The 25176-nt window shown below is 34.4% G+C and overlaps 1 protein-coding gene and 1 pseudogene across 1 annotated transcript in view; both read right to left on the reverse strand.

Moving 5' to 3' along the window:
* Positions 1 to 25176, reverse strand: part of RYR2 (ryanodine receptor 2) — a 550493-nt gene that overhangs the window by 357785 nt on the left and 167532 nt on the right. Inside the window, exons 24-25 of the mRNA XM_044674985.1 lie at positions 23370 to 23473; positions 11697 to 11780 (exon numbers count right to left, since the gene is read on the reverse strand). Coding sequence (XP_044530920.1) covers positions 11697 to 11780; positions 23370 to 23473 — 188 coding nt within the window. The remainder of the gene's footprint in view (positions 1 to 11696; positions 11781 to 23369; positions 23474 to 25176) is intronic.
* On the reverse strand, positions 7559 to 8739 carry LOC123244533 (annotated as a pseudogene).

Here is a 25176-nt window from a genome sequence, read left to right on the forward strand (position 1 = left end):
GGGGAAAGGGCTTTGGGGAAAAGATAATGAGTTCTATTTTGGACATATTGAATTTAAGATGCCTATTGCACATTCACTGAATACATAAAAAGAGAACTAGAAGAGAGTAATGTCAGGAAAAAGTAGAAAGGAGAAAATATCTGGAAAGAGGAGGTGATCAATGGAGTGAAAATGGTACAAGAGAGGTAAAGGGACCTCATGACTGAGAGAAGTTCATTAGATTTGTTCATTAAGATGTCATTGGTAACTGTGGAGAGGCTGATTTCAGATAAATGATGAAGTACAAAGTCAGAATGAAGAGGGTTTATGAGAGAGTGAGAGGATAAGAAGTGTAGACACCAGTTTTTGTTAGTTTTCTTAAGTTTAGACACAAACAGGAAGGGAGATGTAGAACAATAACTAGCAGGGATGGCCAGATCAAATGAGAGTTCTATAAGGATAGAGCAACCATGGACGTGTTTCTAGGCAAAAGGAATGAACTACTATATAAGGAAAGATTGAACATAGGAGAGATAAAAGGCATAATAGCAGAGGTACTTCATTGGAGAAACTGGGAAAGGAGAGAGATAGTGGATGCATGTCTTTGCTAGGAGAAATGCAAGCATTTCATTTGAGACTGGAGTGAATGAAAGAAGATGAAGGGAGACATTCTGAGTGATGTGAGATAGAGAGAAGGAGCTCTTGACTATAAGGGTGAGAGAAAAGATATTTAGTGGGAAGCTTGATGATAGATGAAAAAGTTTGGAAGTTTTACTGCAGTAAAGGTCTAATTGAGATTGTTTAACATTAATTTGTAGTGGACTTTATAAAATCACCATGTTTTTGTGCTTTTTCTAATTTTGTTGAGCTTCATGTAAAATGAAATAAAAGGAACAAATCATCCAAATAATAGGGCTGGCAAGAACAAAACAAAGTTTATCACTGTATATGTATATGTAGCTGAGACAGATGAGAGCAGTGGGTCATGGGAATGTAGTAGATTAAAGAACTAGGCAGTTAAGAAGATTGGGAAATACGATTATGAAGTTTCCATGTGTGAGTGCAGGTCATAAGGAGTAAAGAATGATTTGTGAACAAGGCCTTACACTCATTAAGTTAAGGAAGGAAGGAAGGAAGGAAGATATCCTGAGGGTCTAAGGACAACAGATATGAGAATCTGAATTGAGTGATAAATTTGGATAGCATAAATCTTGAAGAACTAAAATGTGTTTAGTGAAGGTGGTCAAAGGAAGGGCTATAAATGGCAATGGGCAATTAGAAATATTTTGACTAATAAATTGGGATTTGGAAGTAGATGGGAGGGGCATTTTATGAGAAACAGGAAAGTCAGAACTAAAACAGAAGAGATTTAGTTTAGAAGAAATCATGAATCAATAAGGACAAGAAGAGAAGAGTAAGAAAGAAAGTTCAGTAGCAAACACAGCATAAAGAGCAAGTAAATTTTATGTGGCATACTATGAAGGTAGGTTAAGAAGGATAGGTGAATGTGCCAATTTTAGGACAGGGATCAGAGTTTGTACATTGGGCTCCAGGCATTCAGGATCACTAAAACGGGGTATGTATAAGATGATGAGAGTATGCTAACCACTGACCAGTGACCCCAGACATAGTACTCTACAGAGAGAAGCACAAGATTGGACAATCCAAGGTTCTGTTGGATAAAAATGTTATGTCCTGCAATATTTGGAAACAAGGAAACATACCGGCAGGAATACATTGAAATCAGGAGAACAGATGCCTACCTTGTCTTGAAGAAGGCCCTGGGAGTCAGGAGATGGAAAAATTATTTTCCCAGGGTGGCCTGTCACTGGAGCAGTTCTATGGGCAGTACCCCACTTAATTGGAGGGTGACAATGACCCCTTCCACACCCTCCACTTATGGTACAAAAGTAGGCCCAGGAAATTGGCAAGACCCAAAAGAAAAAAGTTGACTAGGATCATTGCCTGGCAGTAAGTGAATATGATCTGCCAATGAAGAACTCTGCCCAGCTAAGTTCTGAGATAGGGTAGAGAATGGGAAAGGTTGAGATCTTGTCTGTGCTCTAGGTACTGTGCTAAATTCTATTGATACAAAGACACAGGTGAAATAGTTCCCGCCCTCAGAGAGGTTAACTTCTAGGTTCCTCTGTGTGGTGTCCCATATTAAAATAAAAACTCCTTGAGGGCAGAGTTTAGGAGATATCTGGAATACATAAAAGGCAATATGCCTACATGGCCCTGCTGCCAGCCTGGGAGACAGAACAATTAGGCTCAAGTCCTAGATCTAACATAGAGCCTAAGCTGAGTCTTTTAGCCTTCAGTATTCTGGGTAACCCTTTTTAAAATGACCAGTTGTAAAGAAAGTACAGATCAGCACTGGTGGAAGAAATTTTATCACTAGAAATTCCCCATATCATTAAAATCGCAGGTCCCTTATTCCCTACTCCTCCATTCCTTTTTATACTACCCTTCATCATACTGAGAATTATCCTTTCCTTGGGGTGAGTTATCTTGCTGCTACTCATTATAGCAATTAGTTTTTAAATCTCTACTCCCCAAAGTTCCTGACTTGTTAATTGTTGCAGTAAAGTGAATAAATTAATCATTTTGTTGTTATTCATTCATTTCAGTTGTGTCCAACTATTCATGACCTCATTTTGGGTTTTCTTAGCAAAGATCCAGGAGTGATTTGCCATTTCCTTCTCCAGTTCATTTTATAGATGAGGAAACTGAGGAAAAGAGTTAAATGATGTGCCAAAGGTCACACAGCTATTAAGTGCACAAAACAGGATTTGAACTCAGGTCTTCTTGATTCCAAGCCCAGATCTCTATCCACAGTGCCATCTAGCTGCCCTTAAATTAATCTAATAAATTTTAACAAGATATGACAATTAATCAATCTGTTGGGTCTCAATCAAGGTATGTGCATACTAAAGGAAAATATCTGTGAAGAAAACAAGAAATTAATAACTACTGGTAGAATTTTAGGCAATATTGTCACCCTATCTCAGATGAATCAGGTTATTTGGCACAGGAATCTAGCCTGTGACCACCTTCAAAAAAGGGGGAGAAGTATACTACACTGAGAGATACAAAACTGGTCTGAAGAAAACTATGCAGGATTGTGGGGAGAGGAAGAGGATAGAAAGTACCAGTTAAGGATTTCTGATACTATTATTCAAGTTTTCTCATCCTCTAGAACTAAATTTTTTAACAAATTGTAATAGTAGCAGGGATTTGTACATTTGAAATTGTGCATGGGTCATCTATAATTCCAATAATAAATGGTTATTTGTAAAAGCATCAACTGTTTTTAACTGTAACCTTTGACAAGAGAAATTGAAGCCTAAAACTGGCTTCAACTAGATAATTATTTCATTTAAGATAAAGTCACTGAGAAATTATAATAATTTAGTCCTATTCCCTATCAATATGTAGCCACTTAAAACAGTGAAGGGAAATAAGGGTATTTCTTTTCTAAGTATAATACAAATAGAGTGTAATAAAAACAATGATATTCAAATCAATATGAACTACTAATGATATCTTTTAAAAATGAATCTGTTACTCTGAATGTATCTGAATAGAGAGATTAATGTAGAAGAATTTTATCAAACATTTAACAAAATTTCAGGAGGAATGGTGATAAGTTGTTTAGAAAAATTGAAACTTTCTTACTTTAATCCACAATTAAATTAGGCATCTTGGGCAAATCATTTAATTTCTAATTCTAAGTTTTCTTCATTTAAAAAATCTAGTTCAATGGGCAAGCAAAATTATCTATAAAGTAGTTTCCTAAGAGTATATGATCAGTTTTCCTTATCATCTACATGAAACAGAGACTCAGTAAAAAAGTGTCTTGATACATTGTTCAGGGCACAAGAATGCTGGAAACAGTATTATATTGATTAAAATCTATTAATCTCTTAAAATATCTTTAACCCTGCCAAAGAACATTTTAAAATTGCAACTTACCTGCTTGTTCTCTCCAAATTACTGAAGATGTAAACACACACGCACACACACAAAATAAAAAATAAAAAAATAAAAAACCAAAAAATAAAAGGAAGGAAGAAAGAAAGAAAAGAATTGATAGCATTTGGCTTCCTTGATGAATCACTGTGTGAAGCACCAATTCAATTAATTCTGCAAACCTATATGACCTAATTTCCTCCTAAACAGGTATTCTGAGCAAATCCCAGGAGGTACTAGGAAAAAAGTACTACAATATCAGTAAAAGACAAATTAAAACTGATACCTAAACAGAGCAACATACCAAAAAAACTAAAAACTTTTCATTTTTTTCTCCAATCAACTGTTCCCTCAAAATTTTATTTTTTAGCATTAATCAAGCTAAATGTAGTGAAGTCATTAAAATTTGAAAAATATAAGATAACAAAAGATGGTTTTGTCCACGTTTAGTAGATGCTACTAATTAATTCATTATTAAATCAATTTAAGTGCCTTAAAATGGGAAATTTGCCTAAAAGTTTATACACAAGTATTAAAAATGAGTCTTATTTTAAGGATGTATATAGACACTCAACTTGCTAGGGATGTTTATTAAAAGTATACAAGTAATAGTAAACAAAATGTTCCCCTGAAAATAGAGTGTGTGTGCACACATACCCACATGTAGGTATATGTATGTGTGTACACTTACACACCCATACTAATCATTAACCACAAAAGTGGTAAAGGGAAATTAAAAATATATGGTTCTTCAACTCAATTCAACATTTATTAAATACTTATTGTATTCTGAGTAGTAGAGGCGATTGCTGTAGGGAAAAGATATTAAATAAGACATAGCTTCTGTCATCAAGAAACTCATAGAGTTACAGAAAATTAAGATACATACAAAGATAACTATAATAATAATTGTATTCAGGCAATATGCGCAGTTAAAGGAAAAAAGATTGGGACAAATAGGGGAAACTAGAAACCTCTGTTGCAAAATAATACCAGTAATATATACCTAACAAGCACAGGTTTAAGATTTACAAAGCACTTTCTATACATTTTGATTTGCCAGAACAATTCTTAAAGGAATTATCATTCCAGTTATAATAAGAAAACAGTGGCTAAGAAGTTAAATGATTTGCCAGAATCATATAAGCTAGTAAATGTTTGAGGCAGGATTAAAACACAGGTCTTACTAAGCCAAAGTCCAGCACTGTATCCACTATGCCAGTAATCTGTCAAAACTTTCCTTACTGAAAAAATTTCCTCCAAAGTACCCTTGACAGATTTTACAGTGAGCCTTACTTGGTTCTACCTAAATATTCCAGCTTTAGGAAGCTTATCAGGAGTCTGTAAATAGCCTATTTATTAATTTAGCTTAAAATGAGTACCTTTAAGGATTCACCTAGATGAATCAAGGTATTAATGAAAGAAAAGTTGTTATGAAAAGTCACTGATCCAGATGCTAAAGGACTAAGGAAATCATATAGGGAAATCTAAGCCTGATCTCCGTAGAACCATCATAGTTAAGCTTTATCACCATCAGAATGATTTCAATGGCAGTGAGGTCCTAGATTTCAAAGAAGAGGGACAAAATTTCAAATGTAATTAATCTAACCATGAGGTTTTGCTAGTGATGCAAAAACATATTTAGTAACTATATTTACTTCTATAGGCAGTGTTTAGCCTCATAATCTCATTATCATCTCTGATATACAATATTTCTCGTCTCTGACACTGTCACAAACCTGGTGCATGTCTTCATTCATTACTTCATGCCTAAATTCTTACAATTGTGGGTTGTCCTCCTTGTTTCATTCAGGTCTCTCCTCAATCCCTCCAAATCATTCTCCACTCAGCTTTCAGAGGCAACTAGCTGGTATAGTGGGTAGAATACTGGACCTAGATTCAGGAAGATTTGATTTCAAATCTGGTCTCAGGCACTTACTAGTTCCATGACCCTGTGCAAGTCATTTGACTTATAAGAAAATGAACACTCTAATTCTCTTAATTTGCTTAAGTTATCCTGTCCAACTATGTAGGATGATGAAGCTGTGTGAGACTGACTCCATTTATCCAGGACCCAGAATGACTTGAAGAAGCTGATAGTACTTGGAAGCCTGACCATGAATAACTGAAGTGAAGTAACTACAGAAACCAGCACTTGCAGTTCTTGATCCCAGGAGAACATTCTGCATTGTACACAAAACATTCTAATCAGTAGACTATCATTAGTTTTTTATTTCTTAACTGTTTTTACTGTTATTTAACCTTGATAGGCACTTGCTAGTTTAGATTCTGTTCCTCCTTATATTCCAAAACTTTAGAATTCAATTAAGTCACATTCGTTTATCTTTCTGAAAATGCTATTGTATCACTCAAAATGTACCTAAGAGGCTTTGTTCTTGTACCTGCCACCCCCTTGCACTCCCCAAAGATCTTTTGAACAAAATTTCACTGAGAACTACCAAATTCTCTAACTGGTTCACCTAATGTCATCTCATATTAATTTCTAATTTCAGAGTGTAACTAAATTATAGGTTCATGAATACTTAGTCAAAGAAGATGTACAGAAGAAACAACAAGACAACTATTTTAGCCATGGAAATTATTTTTATTATCCTAAACACAGTTGCTATAAAAAATATAGCTTGAGTGCTATGTCTGGAAATCTGCCATATTTTCTGCAGTTAATTAAAAATAATTTAAATGGTATATTGATCCCATATTAAACATCATTCTGAAGATATGCTTCCAGAATAACTTCCAAGTGAATCAAGCTAAGATAAGACCAAGTAGTATTATATAAGTATACATGAGCACAAGGAAATATAAAATTGTCATTTGTTAGATAACTGTCAAATTATGTGCCTTCTTATGAAATCCACAAACCCTATGATTTCCTTGAAGAAAGAATGAGTACTAATTCCTAATGGCTTTCAAAGCTCTGCATACTCAATGAAATTTTCTAAACTATACAGATATGATCCTTAGGAATATCAGAGGAGACTGATAGATATTTTGGTTAAGTAGAGCAAAGGGTCCTTTCTCTTTTATAATTAGATGCTTTCTTTGTAAATAAATTATATGTTTTAGAGTATGAAAACAAAATTTGTTCTCAGGTCTTCCTTCATTTTAGATACAGTAATGGATCTGTGATTTCCTCAACAGGAATACCCTTTCCTGTAGTGTATATTGTAATGTATTCAGACTATTTCATCCTGTACAATCTTTAGGTCCTTTGGTAAACTCTTGACAGAAAGTTCATGCACAGTACTATGGACCTTCCTCTAAGTCTCTTGACATTATATGGATACCAGTGCTTTACAAGGACTGTGTATCTTTTACGGCTTATTCTTGCTATATGATCAGGCCAACACTTTTCCCAAGTGTACTTCACCTTGGTAATATATTTTGTATCACTTTTTTGTGTATAATTCACTGCTGAATATTTCCTATAATTTAATTATGCCAATATCTTTTTTCTCCTTTGTCCTTTGGAACTCCATAATTTTGAGTCCTCAGAGCCTGACCTCTTTTTGGCCTCAAAGCATCATTAGGAAAGAATTGATATTGAAAGAATTTTTTCAAAGAGAAGCTTGGGGTCAGCAAAATTCTATGCAATCTCTAAATATAATACTTCTTCCACAAGTGTCTCCCTCCTGAAACATGTGTCAAACTGGTTTATATCCTCTTTAGACTACAAGCAAGGCCAGAATAAGGGTTCTACTTATCAGGCCAACAGGTACTCCCAACTGATGTGGCAGAAGAAAAGATGTTTCTACACATCAGCTATATCCCTAGGTCTCCCCATCCAAGTCACTAGCTTGGATTTCTCTTCACAAACTTTTTGAGGAAGTCTCAAGCATCTTGAGTGAAGTAGGCTGGTAATCTAGTCAATGGTTTTCTTTTGATTTTCTGCAATAAGGTGGCATTCCAATGAATATGTCATACATCAGGGCCCCTGGCTTCACCAGTCTATAATCTAGTTGTGGTCACTACATGTGAGAATCTCCAGAGCCATATACTCAGTGGTGCTGAAGAAGTGTGAGACATAGAGCCCTCTTGGATTGAATCCTTACACAGGTTGAAATCTGTAAACTTGATATGCCCTTGGCTGCTCAGCATTTTGTTTTTAGGCCTGGTATATGATACCTTGGAAGTGGAGGTGGCCCAGAGCCAGTGTGTTCTTCCCCAGGCAAAAACAGTGTCCTCCACAAAGATGTCCTCATGCTCCAAATACATGAAGAGTACTTCTCCAATGAGGTACTCCAGAATGATACAGAGCTTATTGTGGGTCTGGAAAGTATATACCAGTTGCAGAATGAAGGAATGCCTCACAGTTTCCAGTATGCTCTATTATGCCCATTGTTGGCTGTGTCCTTAAAGTCGCACGTAATTTTTGATTTTCTCAATACTTTCACAGAGAATATTTTCACATCAGTGCCTTGAACTTTCTAGTCCTAGAAAACTTTGCCATTACCGACTTTGTCCAGGACTCCAGATAGCTTAAAACAGTGGCAGGCTGATACATTCAGGGCCAGGATTCACACAGGTCTCCAACAATTCCACCTCTTCATGGTGTCCCAAAGGCTTCAAACCAGTTGTCTTCAAATCCAAATCAACATCTGTGGAACTAAGCTGCAGCTTTTCTTCACCTTCCCTGCCCTCATTTATCTCCAGATCTATAATGAAGATGGTAGCCCATGTCCCTACGTTGGGATCATCGGGTCCAGTTGAGTGCAGGTGACTATGCACAAGAGCATCATGATCACATGAAACTTTTGTAACAAACATGCATAGTCAAATGAGGTGATTATAATTGATCCTATATCATTTTCTTTTTTATCTTATTTACAATTAATTGATTTTGTCCTGTAACTTCTTAAGACATGGTTTTCTGTCTGAATTTAGTTCAGAATTCAGTTAGCCTATAATGGGTTAAGTTCAGAAATTCTGTTCTTTTGCTAATCAGTTTTCTATCCTTGCCTCAAGTAATTCAACTATTCTTAGGAGATGAGGGTGAATATCAGGATTTCTGGTCCATATCTGTATGCCACCAAATAATCCTTCAAGAAGTCTGATTTGCGGTACAAAGAACTCTGAGCTAAAGTTTAGAAATTCATTTCTTTCATAAAACATTCCAATTCAAAGGGAACCGTTATCTCAGCATAACCTAGAAATCACTCTGTGTCAAAGGATTTTTATTATCCTGAATAACTTCAGTATCTGAGAAACTTCATGGCATTTGTGTATTATCCTTGAGAAGCAAACTAGCTAACCATTTCCCATCTTGGTCTCATCCTTGCTTATTAAAGGTGGTCTTATTACATTCATAGTCACCTCTAAATCTGCTGCTCCTAGACACTATCAATGATCTCTATATACAGCTGGTCCCATAAGTCAATAAAAAAAACATTCCTTCAAGATAGGTGATTCAAGTCCCACTTGTGTGTAAATCTTTCCTTACTATAACCAATCACAATCACAATCCCTTACCTCCAAGAGGTTGATAATCCTGTAACCAATGATTTGATTTCTGTTCTATTCTATGTTCTATACTTTTAAAAGGAGCATCATTTCAAATTCTTTGACTTTAGCAGAAAACTGAGGTAGCCATTGACCCATCTTATTCTCAGGTTACTGGTCTTGAAAAGAAAATGTTATCTCACTCAAAGATATGTGCCTTGGCTTATCTTTTTGTCAAATTTCACACATGAAACAAGCAAAATAAGTCTTCTGAAACTCAGAGACATGGCTTCTTCCAAAGACAATTAATTTCTGTTCATTCTTTCTAGCACTTACTGTACCTTAACACTGGTAACTTTTAAAAACACTGGTCCTAGAGGAGGAATTAGAATTCTACAAGTTACTAAGCAACTTCTCCTCCTTTGAGGACCACTCTAACCAAATTTTTTACCCTATCCAAATCACAATGGCAATTATATACGTCACCAAGCCATTATTTGCCCTTTATAAAGTTCAGTTTGCAACTTATAATCTTTCTCTCCACATTGATCCCTGCCTTTATACTAGAATACTTCAACATACATCAGACATCACTTAGTCTTGCTATTTTTCTACATAACTTACAATTTTTGTTAAGTTTCCTTTACTAAATCATTAGCCATAGCCAGCCCCTGACCTGTGCATATGTGCTAAAACTCTGTCTTCAGCTATCTCCCTTTATTTTTTTTTACTGCTTTTCTTGGTAACCTCATGAACTTCACGGGATCTACATTATATAGATGGCATCCAGATCTTTATAGTCAGTCTACTATTTCTCCTGATTTCCAATCCCACATTACCTTATGTTTGTCTGCTAGACATTTCAAACTAGATGATTCAATGTATTGTCATACTCAACATAACCAAAACAGAATATTGTTGCTTGGTCATCTAGTTGTGTACAATTCTCCATAGGATTTTCTTAGCAAGGATACTAGAGCGGTTTGCCAATTCCTTCACCAGTGGATACAGTGGATCCTGTTGTCAGGCTATCTGACATTCTATCCACTGAGTCACTTAGCTGTGTCCATAACCAAAACAAAAGTTTGTCTTTCTCCATTAAACCCATTCCTCTTCTGACTATTCCCATTTCTACTGAGGGCACAATCATCTTTCTAGGCACCCTTGATTCAGAGCTTGAATCATTACTGACTCCTCACTTTATTCATCCATATCTATATCATCACCTCAACCTTTTGTCTAGACTGTTGCAATATCCTACCAAGGGCATTACAAAGCCTCAAATGTCTTTCTTCTCTAATCCATTCTCCACATGACCAAAGTATATTGTAGTACCCCTTTATTCATAGTTTTACTTTCTGTGGTTTCATCCCAAGGAAAGGAAGACGGCAGAAAAGGGGCTGCCTCTAGATGAGGGAAGGAGATGCCACATGATTCAAGGAAATGTGGAGGCATGGACAGATGGAAGACAGATGTGTGAGAGGTCTACCAGCAATAGAAATCCACCCCGGAAGTGATCTCTCCACATTACTTCTTTTGTTCTCACTCAAAGAAATTTTTAGATTGGGTTACTTTTTTTACTTCACTTTACATAATATGTATTTAATTTAACAAATAAACTTTATTAAACATATGCATATACAAGAAAAATCATGTTATATATAAGATTAGCAGGTATTCATTTATATCTGTGGTGTCAGCTATAAATGGTAGGTCCTTAAACCATGCCATGTTAGTTCCATACCAAAGAAGCTCTCTCTTTCCCTTAGCTAAAATATAAACTTCTTTTTTTTGGCATTTTAAGTCCCTCACAATGTGGTTTAATCTATATCCCAGATTTGTTATATACTTTCTTTTGCTTTCACTCTCTACAGTAAAGCCAAACTTGCTGCTCCTCACACATAGTATTCTACCTTTGCTCTTCCTATCTTTATCCAGGTACTACCATATGTTAAATGTACTCTTTCCTCACTTTCATTTTTATTGATGTCATCAGTCTCCAGTGACTCCTCATACACCACACCAAATTACTTTGACTTAATTTTATACATATATGACATATATATGTATGTATGTACATGTTGTTTCCCTGTATAGTAAATTCCTTGAGGACAAGGACTGTTTTGGTTTTCCATTTTGATCCCTAGTGTCTAGTATAATATATGATGTACAGAAGGTGTTAAATAAACAGCTATTTTTAAAGGACTGAACTAGATCAATCCACACTCTATTTGAGGTTATCTTTTTTTGTGTTTATGTGTATTAAATATCTAAATTTCACTTACTTCTTTGGGAGTTTCATTTTTTTCACTTTTTCTTCAGCATGCTCATCTGATATTCCCACATGACAGCCTAAGGCTAACAAAGTTCTGGAAAACAAAATTAGAAATGTTATATCAATTTTTGTCAGAAATTTAGAGACATGGTTCATAAAAGTATACTAAAATGAAATACAGGAACTTAGAATTATACAAGATACTTGACTTCCAATTAGTTGAGTGGTTTCTAAATATATTTTAGGGTTTTTGTTTTTCCCTTCTTCTAGAGTGCCTTATTTCCTTATAGAATGTATTTGACCTCTCCCCCAATATGCCCACCAAAACGTTGTGTTCCTTTCTTTCAAGAGTTTCTGAACAATGCAAAGGAGAGTTGTTGTTTTTTAAATAGCTAAAACAATTACATTCAAAAAAGTTTTATTTAGTATTTGCTAAGTGAAAAGCAATAAGGATATAAAGGATAAAAGAAGAGTCTATGTTCAAATTCCTTAATTTAGTGTTACATGAAAACATGTGAATAAATGCAAGGTAATTTGAAGACAGAAATAGTAATAAGAAATTGAAATCAATTTTTCTAGGAGATGGTATCTGAACTTGTCTTTGAAGGAAACTAAGGATCTCAGAAAAGAGGACAGAGAGAATGTTTTCTGGGTATGTGTTGAGAGCCATTGGATGTAGAGAGCCATTGGAGAAATAGGATCAAATTTAGGGCCTGTTATCTGGATTCCCTATGTGACTGATCCAGGCTGAGACAGTCTTTGTGTTTGGTTCTGGTCACCTGAGCCCTGAAAAGCTCTGGTACCAGCAGGTAGGTTAATCCAAAAACAACTTGATCCCTCCAAAAGGCTATCAGGAATCATTTAGAGAAATAGAGTCTGTAATAGATATTTTATCTGGATCCCATTACAAAATCATTGGCAAGTAAAACTGTGTGTATGATTTTTCCGCACTGCATGTCAGGACGCAGACAGAATGGGCCATCTAAGGTAAAAATCTGAGGCTCCTCTTTTGACTCAATTTTAGATCCCCACCTTTCTTAACATCCTTATTGGAAAGCTTTGAGTCTTTAGCAGACCAGCATCTACTGAGTTAATGATTCCTCTCCTTGATAATTAAGAAGCCTGAACCCTAACAAACATTACTTAGATAAGACTGCATACTTAGATTAGACTGGAGCCTTTAGTCTGGACTTTATTTGACCAGGTGCAAACATATAATCCAGGAAGACAGAACTCAATTAGTGAGCATCTCCATAAAATATTTCTGCTCCCAGAATTATCCCCTACTAATTGATGGTTAGAATTTGGCCATTGTCTTTGAACTTATACCTTTACTCTTTAGACTTTAATGGGTTGTGTATGATTTGTTACCCCCTTCACAACTATGTCTCTTTCTTTGTGTTCTTTGTTTGAAATCAGTATATAATAAACTCCAAAGCCCACAGAGTTCAGAACAGCATGGGCTAACCACTAGTCTGGTTGTTCTCATTTTCTTTCTCCTGTCTTAACAATCCTATGCCACCATACACCACTCAGAACCTACCTACCATATAGAGGCTGGCTCTCTATAGGTATGGTGGATAGCTAATGAAATGGCATTGAGACTAGAGATGTACTGCCCATGAAAATTAGTCTCTCCTTTTTATAATATGCCAATATAGGGTTCTAGTACCTTTCTTTAGGAATGGGAAATTGGTCCTCTGATAAGAATGAATAAGAAGAAGGCATTATTTTCTTTTTATACTGATCATTCACCCACAATCTCTTTCTTTCAATCATCCCTATCACAAAAGTAAATAACTTATTACAATACATTCTAACATGTAGCCATGCTGATTTAAAGCACACTTTAATAAAATATTTTGTTTTTATATCACCTAAATTTTCTTCTTTATGCTTTCATCCCATTCCCAAGAACTATCCCTTGACAGAGAATTTTTTTTAAGAAAAAAGAAAAAATCAGCAAAACAAATCAGCAAAACAAAACCATTCAGAAGAGACTAAAATCAAGTATTACTTGCTTCCCACTCCCATCTTCCCTTCTGTTGTAAAAAGTTCTTCTTCTGTACCTTTCATTTGAGATAATTTTCCCTTTTCTTTCTCTCCCTCCCTCCTTCTTTCATATCTTTTTCACAATTCCATTTTTCCTTGGAGACTATCCCAACATAATAGAATCACCAAGTCCTCTAAGTAGGTTCATTTCCCCCCACAGATTATATTGGGTGGGTTACTCTAGTTCTAACACTAGCTCCTCTATCTTCTAGAATATCATATTCCAAGACTTCCACTTTTTAATCAATATTGTTGTTGTTCAGTCACTCATTCCTGTCTGATTCTTTATAACCCTATGGATAGAGGCAGGTTTTCTTGGTAGAGATTACCATTTCCTTTTCCAGCATACCCCTGTTTTACAGATGAAGAACTGAGACAAAAAGGGGTAAAGCATGTTAATTTTTGTATATCCTGCCCTCTTTTTAAATATTGTTTCTACTTTCCAGCAGTACCTCCACCACATTTGGACTCCACCTAACATAATGCCCTTAAATTGAGTACTCCCTGATATCTCCTGCCTCAACACTTCCTTTTGTATGTTATCTTCTTGTTTTGGATTGTAAACTCCTTCAGGGCAGAAAATGTCTGTCTCTTTCTTATATGCCTAGAACATAACAGATGCTCAAAGACTCTTAAGTGAATGAATTTAAAAGTTTTATCAATTTTTATTATGTTTTAAAAGAAATAGCTTATACTTTATCCTTTCTATAGACTTTTTGGTTTCCAATGATCATTCCTAATTTTTAGGATTCCCTTTTTTGTGTTTATTTGTTGGCTCTCTAATTTTAATGCATATCAAATTACTTAATCATTTCTTTTTCTGTTAATTAGGTTTTTAGAAATAATTTTCCCCTGAGATAAATCTATGTTAGCTATAAAACTGAAAAATATAGTATTTTGTTTTCCTTTTATTTGTTTATTTCTTATTATATTATTTTCCTGAAATGGCTCTTATTTTTATTGCATTATGGTCTGTAAAGGATATGTTTAGTATTTCTAGCTTTTTACGTTAATTTATAATTTTTCTGTAACAATGTATGGTCAATTTTTTATGAAAGTTCTAATTGTTTTTGAATAATATGTCTGTTCTTTTGTGGTCCCATTCAAAAGGTGTCATAAGTTTCTGAATACTCTCTTATATGGAAATATATTAAAATGTAGATTTTTCCCTCCTGTTTTTCTTTTTTCTTTCATTTCTTGAATTTTGTGTGCATTTATATTCTTTAAATTATCAATACTTGAGGGCAATGAAATAAGAACTACTGTCCCACAGCAGAAATTTCCCATTGTCCCAAGTCATTTGGCCCGATTCTATTTCTTCACATACAAAGATTTTTTTTTTTGATTTGCCATGTATTACATGCTCTGGGTTAATTCTTTCACACATTTCTGGATGTTAGGTGCCTCCAGGAGCACTGATTTCCTTTCTCCTGAGTCAAGATGTTATACATGGAAGTCTGACACTTATCCAGTGAAGTGATTTTCCTAAGTACCAAATTAGAAACATAAAATACCCTTTTCTTATTATAAAAATCTTTCCCATGATGGGAAACTTCTTCAGTGGAATTCCTCTTTCATTGAATTGAGATATCTCTTTTCCATCTGTTTCAATCCCTCCCTTTGTTATTTCATCCATTCTCTTCTGGCCCTGGGTTTGTAGATAAAAAAGAGGAATTAGCTTCTCTTTGCTGTTTACCATGGATTTGATTAAGGCATATTCTACATTCCTCTACATCTTCCAACTCCCTATCCCCTTTTACAAACCTCTAATTCTTCCATTTAGTACCACAAAATACATTGATTCAGTTGTTGGCAGAATAGGAGGAGTTGGGGAGTTTAGTCCATGGATTTTAAGCTTGTTCCTCCACTGTTACTTATATTTCTTTAGATTATAATTCCTGGGGAGGAGTCAACATGGTCGTTTAAAAGCAGCAAAAGTAAATTCCTCTGTGAAAATCTTTCCACATCAATCAAAAACAAGGCCCTTCAAGAGGAACAGAAAATCAACTTCAACAACAGGACAGAGCTGTGGGACCCTCCAGCTTGAATCAACTTAAAAGATATGCAGAGAAGGTTGAATTCTCAGGTCTAAGGAAAGAGATGGAAGGTCCCAGGACCCCCTCCCCATCTACTGTGCTGAGACTCAGCAATGGGATCTCAGGTGAGGGCTCCAACCGGGACAGAATGCCTTGCTACCACAGCTATGTGAGGCTCAGAACTCTGGCAAGGAGATAGCTGGAGGAGGGGGCCAAGAGGAGGGCAGCCTGGTCATGGCCTTCAGTCACCACTCTTTCATCTCGGGGCTCTGCCTCTAGCAGTTTTGGCCTCAGGGTACATTCAGTGCTGCAGATCTGCTTAACTGGCTTAATTCAGTGTATCAATAGTGCAGAGAAGAAGCTTCCAGAGGGCAGAAAAACTCAATATCAAAATAGACAGAAAGCCCACCTCAACAAGACAGAACCCCTGGTCTCTCCTACTAAATTATAATTCCTATTTTATCCCCTTGAGTACATTTAGAAATTAATCTCTTAATGATCCCTCTGTCCTTTTTTTTCTTTTAATAATCTATACAGATGTAGTGATTTATTCTGACTTTCCTTGGTGAATGTATTTACATATATATATATATATTTCTTATTCTTTTGTTTTGAAGGTTTGTAAGGTGAATAATTTACTCTTTTTTCTTTTTCCAAAAGTTATTAAAATGCTTCTATGTTATTGAATATCCACTTCTTTGAAAGAGTTGATTAAGCTCAGATTTGGAGGAAGTGAAATATATTATTTCATTCCATTATGAGATTTCAGATGGGTATGAAGTACTTTCTGATTTGCAAATTTTCTTTCCTTTCTATTTGAATGATTTTGCCTTTATCATTTGTAGGAGTTATTGTTTGTCACTGAAATTGTTAGATTTAGTTATGATATATGTTAGAGGATGAAGCAGAATATTTCCCCCACTTCTGTAATTCCCCCGATTTCTTTATTTTCTTCCTGAAAACTTTAAGAACTTAGCCCATTTTTGTTGATTCTGCTGTTGCTCATTTTTTTGAATCCTTTCCCATTCATGATAGATTTATTGACACAACTATATCACAGATGGGGAAATTTATTTTTTATTCAACTTTATTTCATTCTTGTCTAAATCATCTCCCTCCTACTTGCTCCCTCCAACACAGAAATAAAGAAAAACAAAAACCATTACAAAAATGTCAAGTGAAACAAATTCATGCCTTGACCATGCCCCAAAGTAAACAAGTCAAAAAAAACCTAAGGTGAAATCTGCATCAAGTCCATCATTTCTCTATCACAAGATGGATTGACTTGCTTCATCATCTCCTCTGGAACTGTGGTTGGTCATTGTATTAACGGGTGTTCCCAATTCTTTCAAAGTTGTCTCCATGATGTTGTTATTATATTCATTTATTCTTAGTTCTGCTCACTTGACTCTGCATCAGATCATCCAGTTATTCCATTTTTTTGAAAATATTCCTTTCATCATTTATTATAGCCTAATATTATTCCATTACTTTCATATTCTATAACTTATTCAGCCATTCCCAAGTGGAAAGGCATCACTTCAAGTGTCCTCTTTGACACCACAAAAAGATATGCTATAAATAACTTTATGCATTTGGGTCCTCTTCTCCTTTCTTTAATCTCTGGGATGTAGGGAAATTTGTTTTCCAATAACCTCAGTCTGTCCTCAAATAGTCTCTAGAGGAGTAAGGACTAGTTCTAGCCAGATTCTAGCCCCTTTTCCTTCAGAACTAGCATAGCCCTGCCTACTGATCCTGCGTCCTTTTTTGGGGGGATGGGGATCTTTTATGGGGCAGTCAATGTCTGTTGTTTTATGTAGGTTTGGGGAGGGTAGAAAATGTATTCAATCAGAAAACAAGCATATTTCTGTCTCCTAGGTCTCTCCTATGTCTTGAAATCAACTGCTTGTAATTCCAGAACACTTAAGTGAAGGACAGGGGTAGTCTGTTCTGCAGACACTGTAACAGGAAAGAAATCCCTGAATAGACTACAAAGCACAGGTTAATTTGTGTCCTTTTCTGATACACTCACATTAGAAGTGCCTAATAAACAAGATAATGATTAGTGTTATCCACTGCAAAGTTGTTAACTTATAAGGTTTCTTCCTTTCTTGCTCTTTAGTCATGACTGACTTTTCCTAACTCTTTTGGAGTTTTCTTGGCAAAGATACTGGTTTACCATTTTCTCTTGTAATTCATTTTACAAATTTTACAAATGAGGAACTGAGATAAAGAGTGTTAAGTGACTTGCCCAGGGTCACACAGCTATTATGTATCTGAGAATGTTGTACACAGCAACAACAATGATAATGATCCATTGTAAATGACTTAACTATTATAAAAAAGGCAAGGGGTCAAAGACAACTTCAGGAGACACAAGATTTAAAAAAAAGGTTTCCACAAGCATAGAAGAAACAGACATTAGTTCTAAGGCAAATTGAAGCATGCCATTCTTTATTTCCTTCATGAATTTTTTCTAACATAAACAATATGTACTTTCTTTAACAATATGATAAACATAAAAAATATGTATTATGTGATAGTATATATAACCTATATCATATTACCTGCCTTCTTAGGGAAGTGGGAGTAGTAAAAGGGAGAGAGAACAAATACCCGAAAACAAAAATTAATAAATTATGTTGATATGTAATCTGAAAAAATTAATTTATAAAATTTTTTAAAGAATTTGAAAGAATGTCATATAGGAAAGGATGGTATGTGTGGTCATAAAGGATAATAACCAAGAACAAAGAGTAGAATTTGCATTGTCAAATTTATTCTTAATGACAAACTTCCTTTTATTCCAAAATTACTTTAGCAATTTAATCACAGATTGATTATAGAAGAGTGAAATTGGAGTCAGAGAAATTAGTGAGGTGGTTATTACAATAACCTAGACAAAAATTTATGAAGGCTGAAAGGAATGGAAAGGATAAGATGAATGTGAGATACAGTGTAGAGGTAAAATTTATAGAACTTGGCAATTAATTAGGTATGGAAAGTGATTAGAAAAAAATCAAGAATGATTATAAGTATACAAGCCTGAGTAAATTCAAGGATAGTAGTTCCATCAAAGGAAATGAAGAACCTAGATGGAGGGAAGATTTTGGAGGGAAGAAGATATGGTCAGTTTTTGATATGTTGAGATTAAGAAGCTGGAGGCACATCAAGATGGGCATGCTCAGAAAGCAGTTAGGAATTTGGGACTGAAATTCAAAGCAGAGATTTTGACTGGATATATACCTGTACTTACAAATAAATATGTGTGTTCAAATACACATATATTTATATGTATCTGTATGTATAACTATATTCATATATGCCTACAAACTACTACCATTATCACCTTGATTATCACTTTCCCTCAGATACACATATATATATGTATGTATCTTTGTGTGTATCTATAAATCAGTCAGTATAATGAAGAGGTAAGAAAAGTCTCAAAAGGGGTTTTACAGATAGCCCTCTATCTCTTTGGCTTGCAAAGCAGGAATATAACTGCCATGGGCAACAGTGACAATAAACATTTGTAAATTCTTAATGCAGAGTATGATGTAAAAGCATGAAAAGCATTGCTTTATGTTTTTAAAAAAAGAAGAGGTAGTAGGAAAAGGAAATTGAAACAAAGCTTGGTCAGAGATCCAATTATGAAATAATTGTGAGGGAATTAAAGATGAAATAGCTAGAAAATAAACTGAGGAAAAGTTAAAAAGGTCTGCCAAGGTTTCTATTTTCTCTTTTAATGATAGTGAAAGCATTATATTTGCATGTGGACTCTAATATAAGAGTATCCAATGTCCTACAGAAGTGTAAATACTTTACGTCTAAAAAATAGATGTCTGAAAAATAGTAAATATATTCAGAGATACTCCACACTGGAGGCAACACAAACTTATAGGAATTGAAGAAGTTATTCTACAAGATACCTGAAAAACACTATATAGATGGAAAAAATTCACCATTGTTACTACTTTTAAACAAGGCAAATAAGAAAACTACTAAATAAGAAAATAAAATATCTCATTAAGATTATTATTTTTAGAAGAAATATTTCATTCAACCTTTCAAAAGGCTACTTTAAAAATTCTCTTCCAGAAAGGTGTCTCACATACATATGTTAAAATCATTCAAGAGGAACTGGTGAACCCCAAGAGATAACTGCTTTTTAACACACTTGATTATTAATATCAAATATGGCATTAAATGTGGTGATAAATGCTCACTAAAGTGCTTGTCACTGTCCTGTAGAGTGTCCAAATCAAAGGATTTTCTAAATATATATAAGTCCTTCATATGTTCCTGTCTATTTATTACATTGTGTTGACTACAATACTCCCCAGGATTTCCTGAATGAAATGTACAAGCACTCAAATGGGCTTGACCTAAATATCTACACAGGAAAAACCATGTGAATGAAAGAAAACATTTGTTCAGAATGTGATTTGCAGTTGAAGGGGCAGCTTATAAGTGAGTGTCTTCTATTAGTTATCATGAACAGACATTACCAATGGACAATGGATTGTGGCCAGAACTTAATGGGATAAAAGTGCATTGCTTAACTGCCTTTAGAAAAACTGTGGGGAGTTCAATGACCCTTTTTTTCCTAAAAAAATCTATCCTTTAATACCAGTGTTCTTATCGTTAAAAAATACAAAAATCGAATATATTTGCCAAAGAATTTACAAAACCATTCTTCTCTTAAAGAAAAATGGAAAGGCATGTGGCAGACATCATTGGGCTGTAACACGTTTCTAACAAAAAAGAATTACACATAAAAATTTGAATATTTCATCATAAAATTAGATACTCTAAAAAGAACTGGGATGACATGTTTAGCAACACAAAACAGATATATGTTACTTATGAGAACACAAACAGCCTTTGCTTTCCATTGGTTCCAATTTAATGTCAAAAGACCTAGAGTGGGGAGGCTAAGTGTTTCAGTGGATTGAGAGCCAGGTCCATAGACAAGAGGTGTTGGGTTCATATCTATCCTCAAATACTTCCTAGCTGTGTCCTGTATTCAAATTTGACCACAGGTACTTCATCAGACACTGCTCTGGACACTTCCTGGACAAGTCACTTAATTTCCATTATCTACCCCATACATAGTATCGATTCTAAAACAGAGGGTAATAGTTTGTTTTTATTTTTCTTTCAAAAACCTAGAGCTCTAAGACTATTGGGTCTAATATCAGTGTAGGATACATACTAAAAAATATGGACAGAAATGTCCAAGGACAAGAAGATATAGCTAAGTTTGCCATATACATCAATACATGGAGTACTTAAGTCAGAGTATAAATCTATTGAAGTACCAAAATTTTGAAATAACAGAGGTGAAAACTGAATTGATTGAATATGATTAACATTACAAAAGGAAATGCCAGCATACAAAAAGAAAAAGGTCAAAGGAATGAGTACATTTAGGGGAAAATGTGTTCACAGACAAAACTGAAGAGTATTCTGAAAAACAGTAAGAAAAACAGTCAAGAATAATTTTGTAGAAGCTATGTAATAAAAAGAGTACTAAGGCACAGAAGATGATGAATCATGTTAAGTACATTAAAAAGATGAATCGGAAGAACACCATTGGATTTACCTATAAAATAGATATTCATTACATATGGAGAAAACAATTTCAGGGAAAAGACAGGAACAAAAGGCAGAATACAGGGATTTCAATGCCAGAACACTGAGGAAATTGAGAAAATTAAGGAAGAAGCATTACAGATCTTCTTCTAGAAGTTTAGCAAGAAAGGAGAGTGAAAACAATGCTAATTAACATGTAAATGTGTGGCAAAGAATGTCTCAAAACAACTATCTCCACAAAGCTGTCTTTACAAATTAACCAAATAAAGTTTTCATTGTGTTCCTACATCATCCTAAAAAAGAAAAAATATTTTTAAGATATGAACTTGGATGGAAAAAGTAAGTTATCTGTATCTTAAGGGTATGTTAAAAAGGGGGAAAATATTATACTTCTTGACAAATCTAACAAGAATCGTTTTTAATTTTTTCTAAATTACAAATATTCTGTAACCTGATATCATTGTGATGTGTGCAAAGTAATTGGCAAATTTCACAAGATAATTTTCCAAGACTTTTGAAAATTAGTCCATCAAATAGTTTCATATCCCTAATAAGAAAAATGAGAAATAAAAACCCAACCTTGATGTTCTAACTCATAACCAGTAAGTTGTCAAAGATGATCAAAAATGAGAATTGTCCATGTTAGAAGGTCTGTGGAAATTTAGGCACATTGATACATTGTAGATGGAATTGTGAACTGGTCAAACCATTCTGAGAAAAGACTAAAATATTTAAATTCTTTGACCCAGAGATCATATTGCTAGGCATATATCATAAGGAGAATAGAGATAGAAAGTTTTATTAAAATGTTTATAGTTAGGGGGCAGATGGGTGGCTCAATGGATTGAGAGGCAGGCCCAGAGACAGGAGGTCATGGGTTCAAATTTGACTTCAGACACTGCCTAGCTGTGTGACCCTGGGCAAGTCACTTGCCTAGCCCTTACCACTCTTCTGCCTTGGAACCAATACCTAGTATTGATTCTAAGACGGAAGGTAAGGGTTTAAAAAATGTTTATAGTCATAGTTATTATGGTGGCAAAAAATTGGGAAACAAAATAGATACCATCAATTAGGAAATAACTAAACAAACTGATACATAAATAGAATTATTGGAGTGCTATAAGAAGCAACTAAAATGAAGAATTAAGGGCAATAAGGTAAGATTTATAAGAACTGAAAATGAGATTAGCAGAATCATGAAAGCAAAATATACAGTTAACTACAACAATATAAATGGAAAGAACTGCCTCTGTAGGAAAAAATTTAGATAAAAAGAAATTCAATTCTTTAAAATTACCAAACTTAGGCTAAAAGAAGAGAGGAGAAAATGTACCTCCTTCGATTTTTGTATTTAGAGAAATAAGGGTATGGAATATTATATATTCTGTCAGAAAAGGCTGATATGTTAGTTTTGCTAAACTATTCTTTTTTTCCTCTTTTATTTCTCTTTCTTCTGTTATAAATAATATTTAAATGTAAATAATTTTTTGTACATTATCTCCTCCATTAGAGTCCCTGAAGGGTGAGGACCATGTTTTTGCCTTTCTTTTTATCTCTTGCACTTAGCACACTATACCTGGTAACTGGTAACTGATTAATAAGTGCTTATAGAGGATGATGATGATGACAATAACAACAAGGGGCTCATTGGTTAAGAAGGGTATAAAATAAGTGATATTAATACAATAAAAAATGAAAATTAACCCTTTTGTTACATAAGCAATTCATATTTATATAAAGCTTGTAGTTTGAAAAGAGCCTGCCTATTAATATCCCTGTAAATTAAATAGTATATTAGAAGATCAACTAATATACTATTACCAGTAAAGATAAAAAAAATTTGAAAAATATGACTAAAGTCAAATATATTATCTATCCGTTATTGTGGATTACATAAAACTTGAATCAATAACAAACTAACAAAAAACCTGCAATTATAATTTTTCCCCCTTTTCCCTTACAATGCAAGTATATGATAAAACATGAAGGAAACTTACTTTAGTGTCTCAAGGGACATCTGTAAATTGTAATTGCGTTCTTGTTCTGGTAGCTTAGAGAATTCTACTAAACAGGGGTGTTGTCTCTTGTTGTCATCTCTGACCTGAAAAATAATAGTTAATATGAGTTGCCTCAAAATTTCAAAAAAAATGATAAGGAATATATAAAATGTAAAGATATAAAATGCAAGAGGGAAAATTGTCAAGTTATTCAAAAAACAATATTATAAAAATTACCACCAGCTTGGGCATACATTAGTGGTTTTTTTTTTTTAAAGATATTTGGCAACATCTACTCTCTACTTGTGTAAAGAATCATAATTTATCCTCCTACCATTTAAAATAAGTTTATCAAACTTCTTGAGCTTCCATTTCTATTTAGCCATGATATTGTTTTTAGTTTAAAATTCAGTAATATTTTATTTTTAGTTCTGAATTCTATCCCTCTACTTTCTCCCTTTCCCACTCATTGAGGTTAAAAAAATTACAAATAAGGATAATTTTACAAAAAATATTTCCACATCAGGAACAAAGGAAGGAAGGAAGCAAGCAAGCAAGCAAGGGAGGGAGAGAGGAAGGAAGGAAGCAATGGAGGGAGGAAGGAAGGAAACAAGAGAGGGAGGGAGGAAGGAAGCAAGCAAACAAGGGAGGAAGGGAGGAAGGAAGCAAGGAAGGAAGGAAGAAATGAAGGAAGAAAGGAAGGGAGGGAGGGAAGAAGGAAGGAAGGGAAGAAGCAATGAAGCAAGGAGGGAAGCAAGGAAGGAATGAAGGGAGGGAGGGAGAGAGGGAGGGAGGGAAGGCAGGGTTGTGTGTATATGTAATAATATATAGTATGATTATCAGAAACCCCTACTAAGTCCAGCCACTGAGGCCACCAAGACTTTCATTCCTGAATTCTTGGTCCCTGCTGGGAAGGCTTCTCTCCACATGCATTTTTAATTTTACTCTCTCAATAAATCCCTTTCATTTTAAGACAGATTTTGTCTCTGTAAACTGAGTCAAGAACCCTATAGGACTGAAGTCCCATTGTCCCAAAAGAAGAAGATTATCTAAGGGACAGAATGATAATGATCCCTGAAGGATCCTGCCTCAGTTTACAATTTTGGCATCATTAGCAAAATTTGATTAAAGGTCTCTGACATCACCCTCCACCAATGTGAAGCTGAGCAAGTTACCCAAAGGCTATATGGCTATTATGTATTTGAATTCTTAAGAATTGTCTTCTTGCTCCCAAAAGAATAGAAACTTGTTTAAGTAAGCAACTGGAACTCTACATGACATTTATTTATGGAAACTTTGTGTATAATTTCAGTGAATAATTTCCAGAAGTTAGTTGTTGTGTTAAAGATTTTTATACTTGATAATAAAGCATTTTAAAGGATTTTTGGTGCTCCATTTTTAGTAAATATCAGAATAACAGTAATACAAAAGTATAATAGTTGATATTATACCTAAAGAATGAAAGTTTGGTAAAATTAGTAATTTTGTTTAATGATATTGTGTGCTAATATCATAAGGCAGGAATTGAGAAAACTAAAAGATTAGAGAGCTATAAGTTAATTTATAAAGTTATTAGAATAAATATTATTGGGATAAGAATGGTTTGCAATATGATTGTTACAAAATCCATATATTAGACATTTATGATTTTATAAGAAGTTATCTCAGTTCACCAATTTTTACTATGGATAAAATAAGTGTTGTAATGCAAGGTGGCTAACAGAAACTTTTTGCTTCTGTAATTTCTAACGGTCACAAAAAGTCAGTTAAACATCTTAGAATCTTCAGAAAGTCAGTTAGAACTTAA

The sequence above is a fragment of the Gracilinanus agilis genome, chromosome 4 (genome assembly GCF_016433145.1).
Source record: "Gracilinanus agilis isolate LMUSP501 chromosome 4, AgileGrace, whole genome shotgun sequence".
In the NCBI taxonomy this organism is placed as follows: domain Eukaryota; kingdom Metazoa; phylum Chordata; class Mammalia; order Didelphimorphia; family Didelphidae; genus Gracilinanus; species Gracilinanus agilis.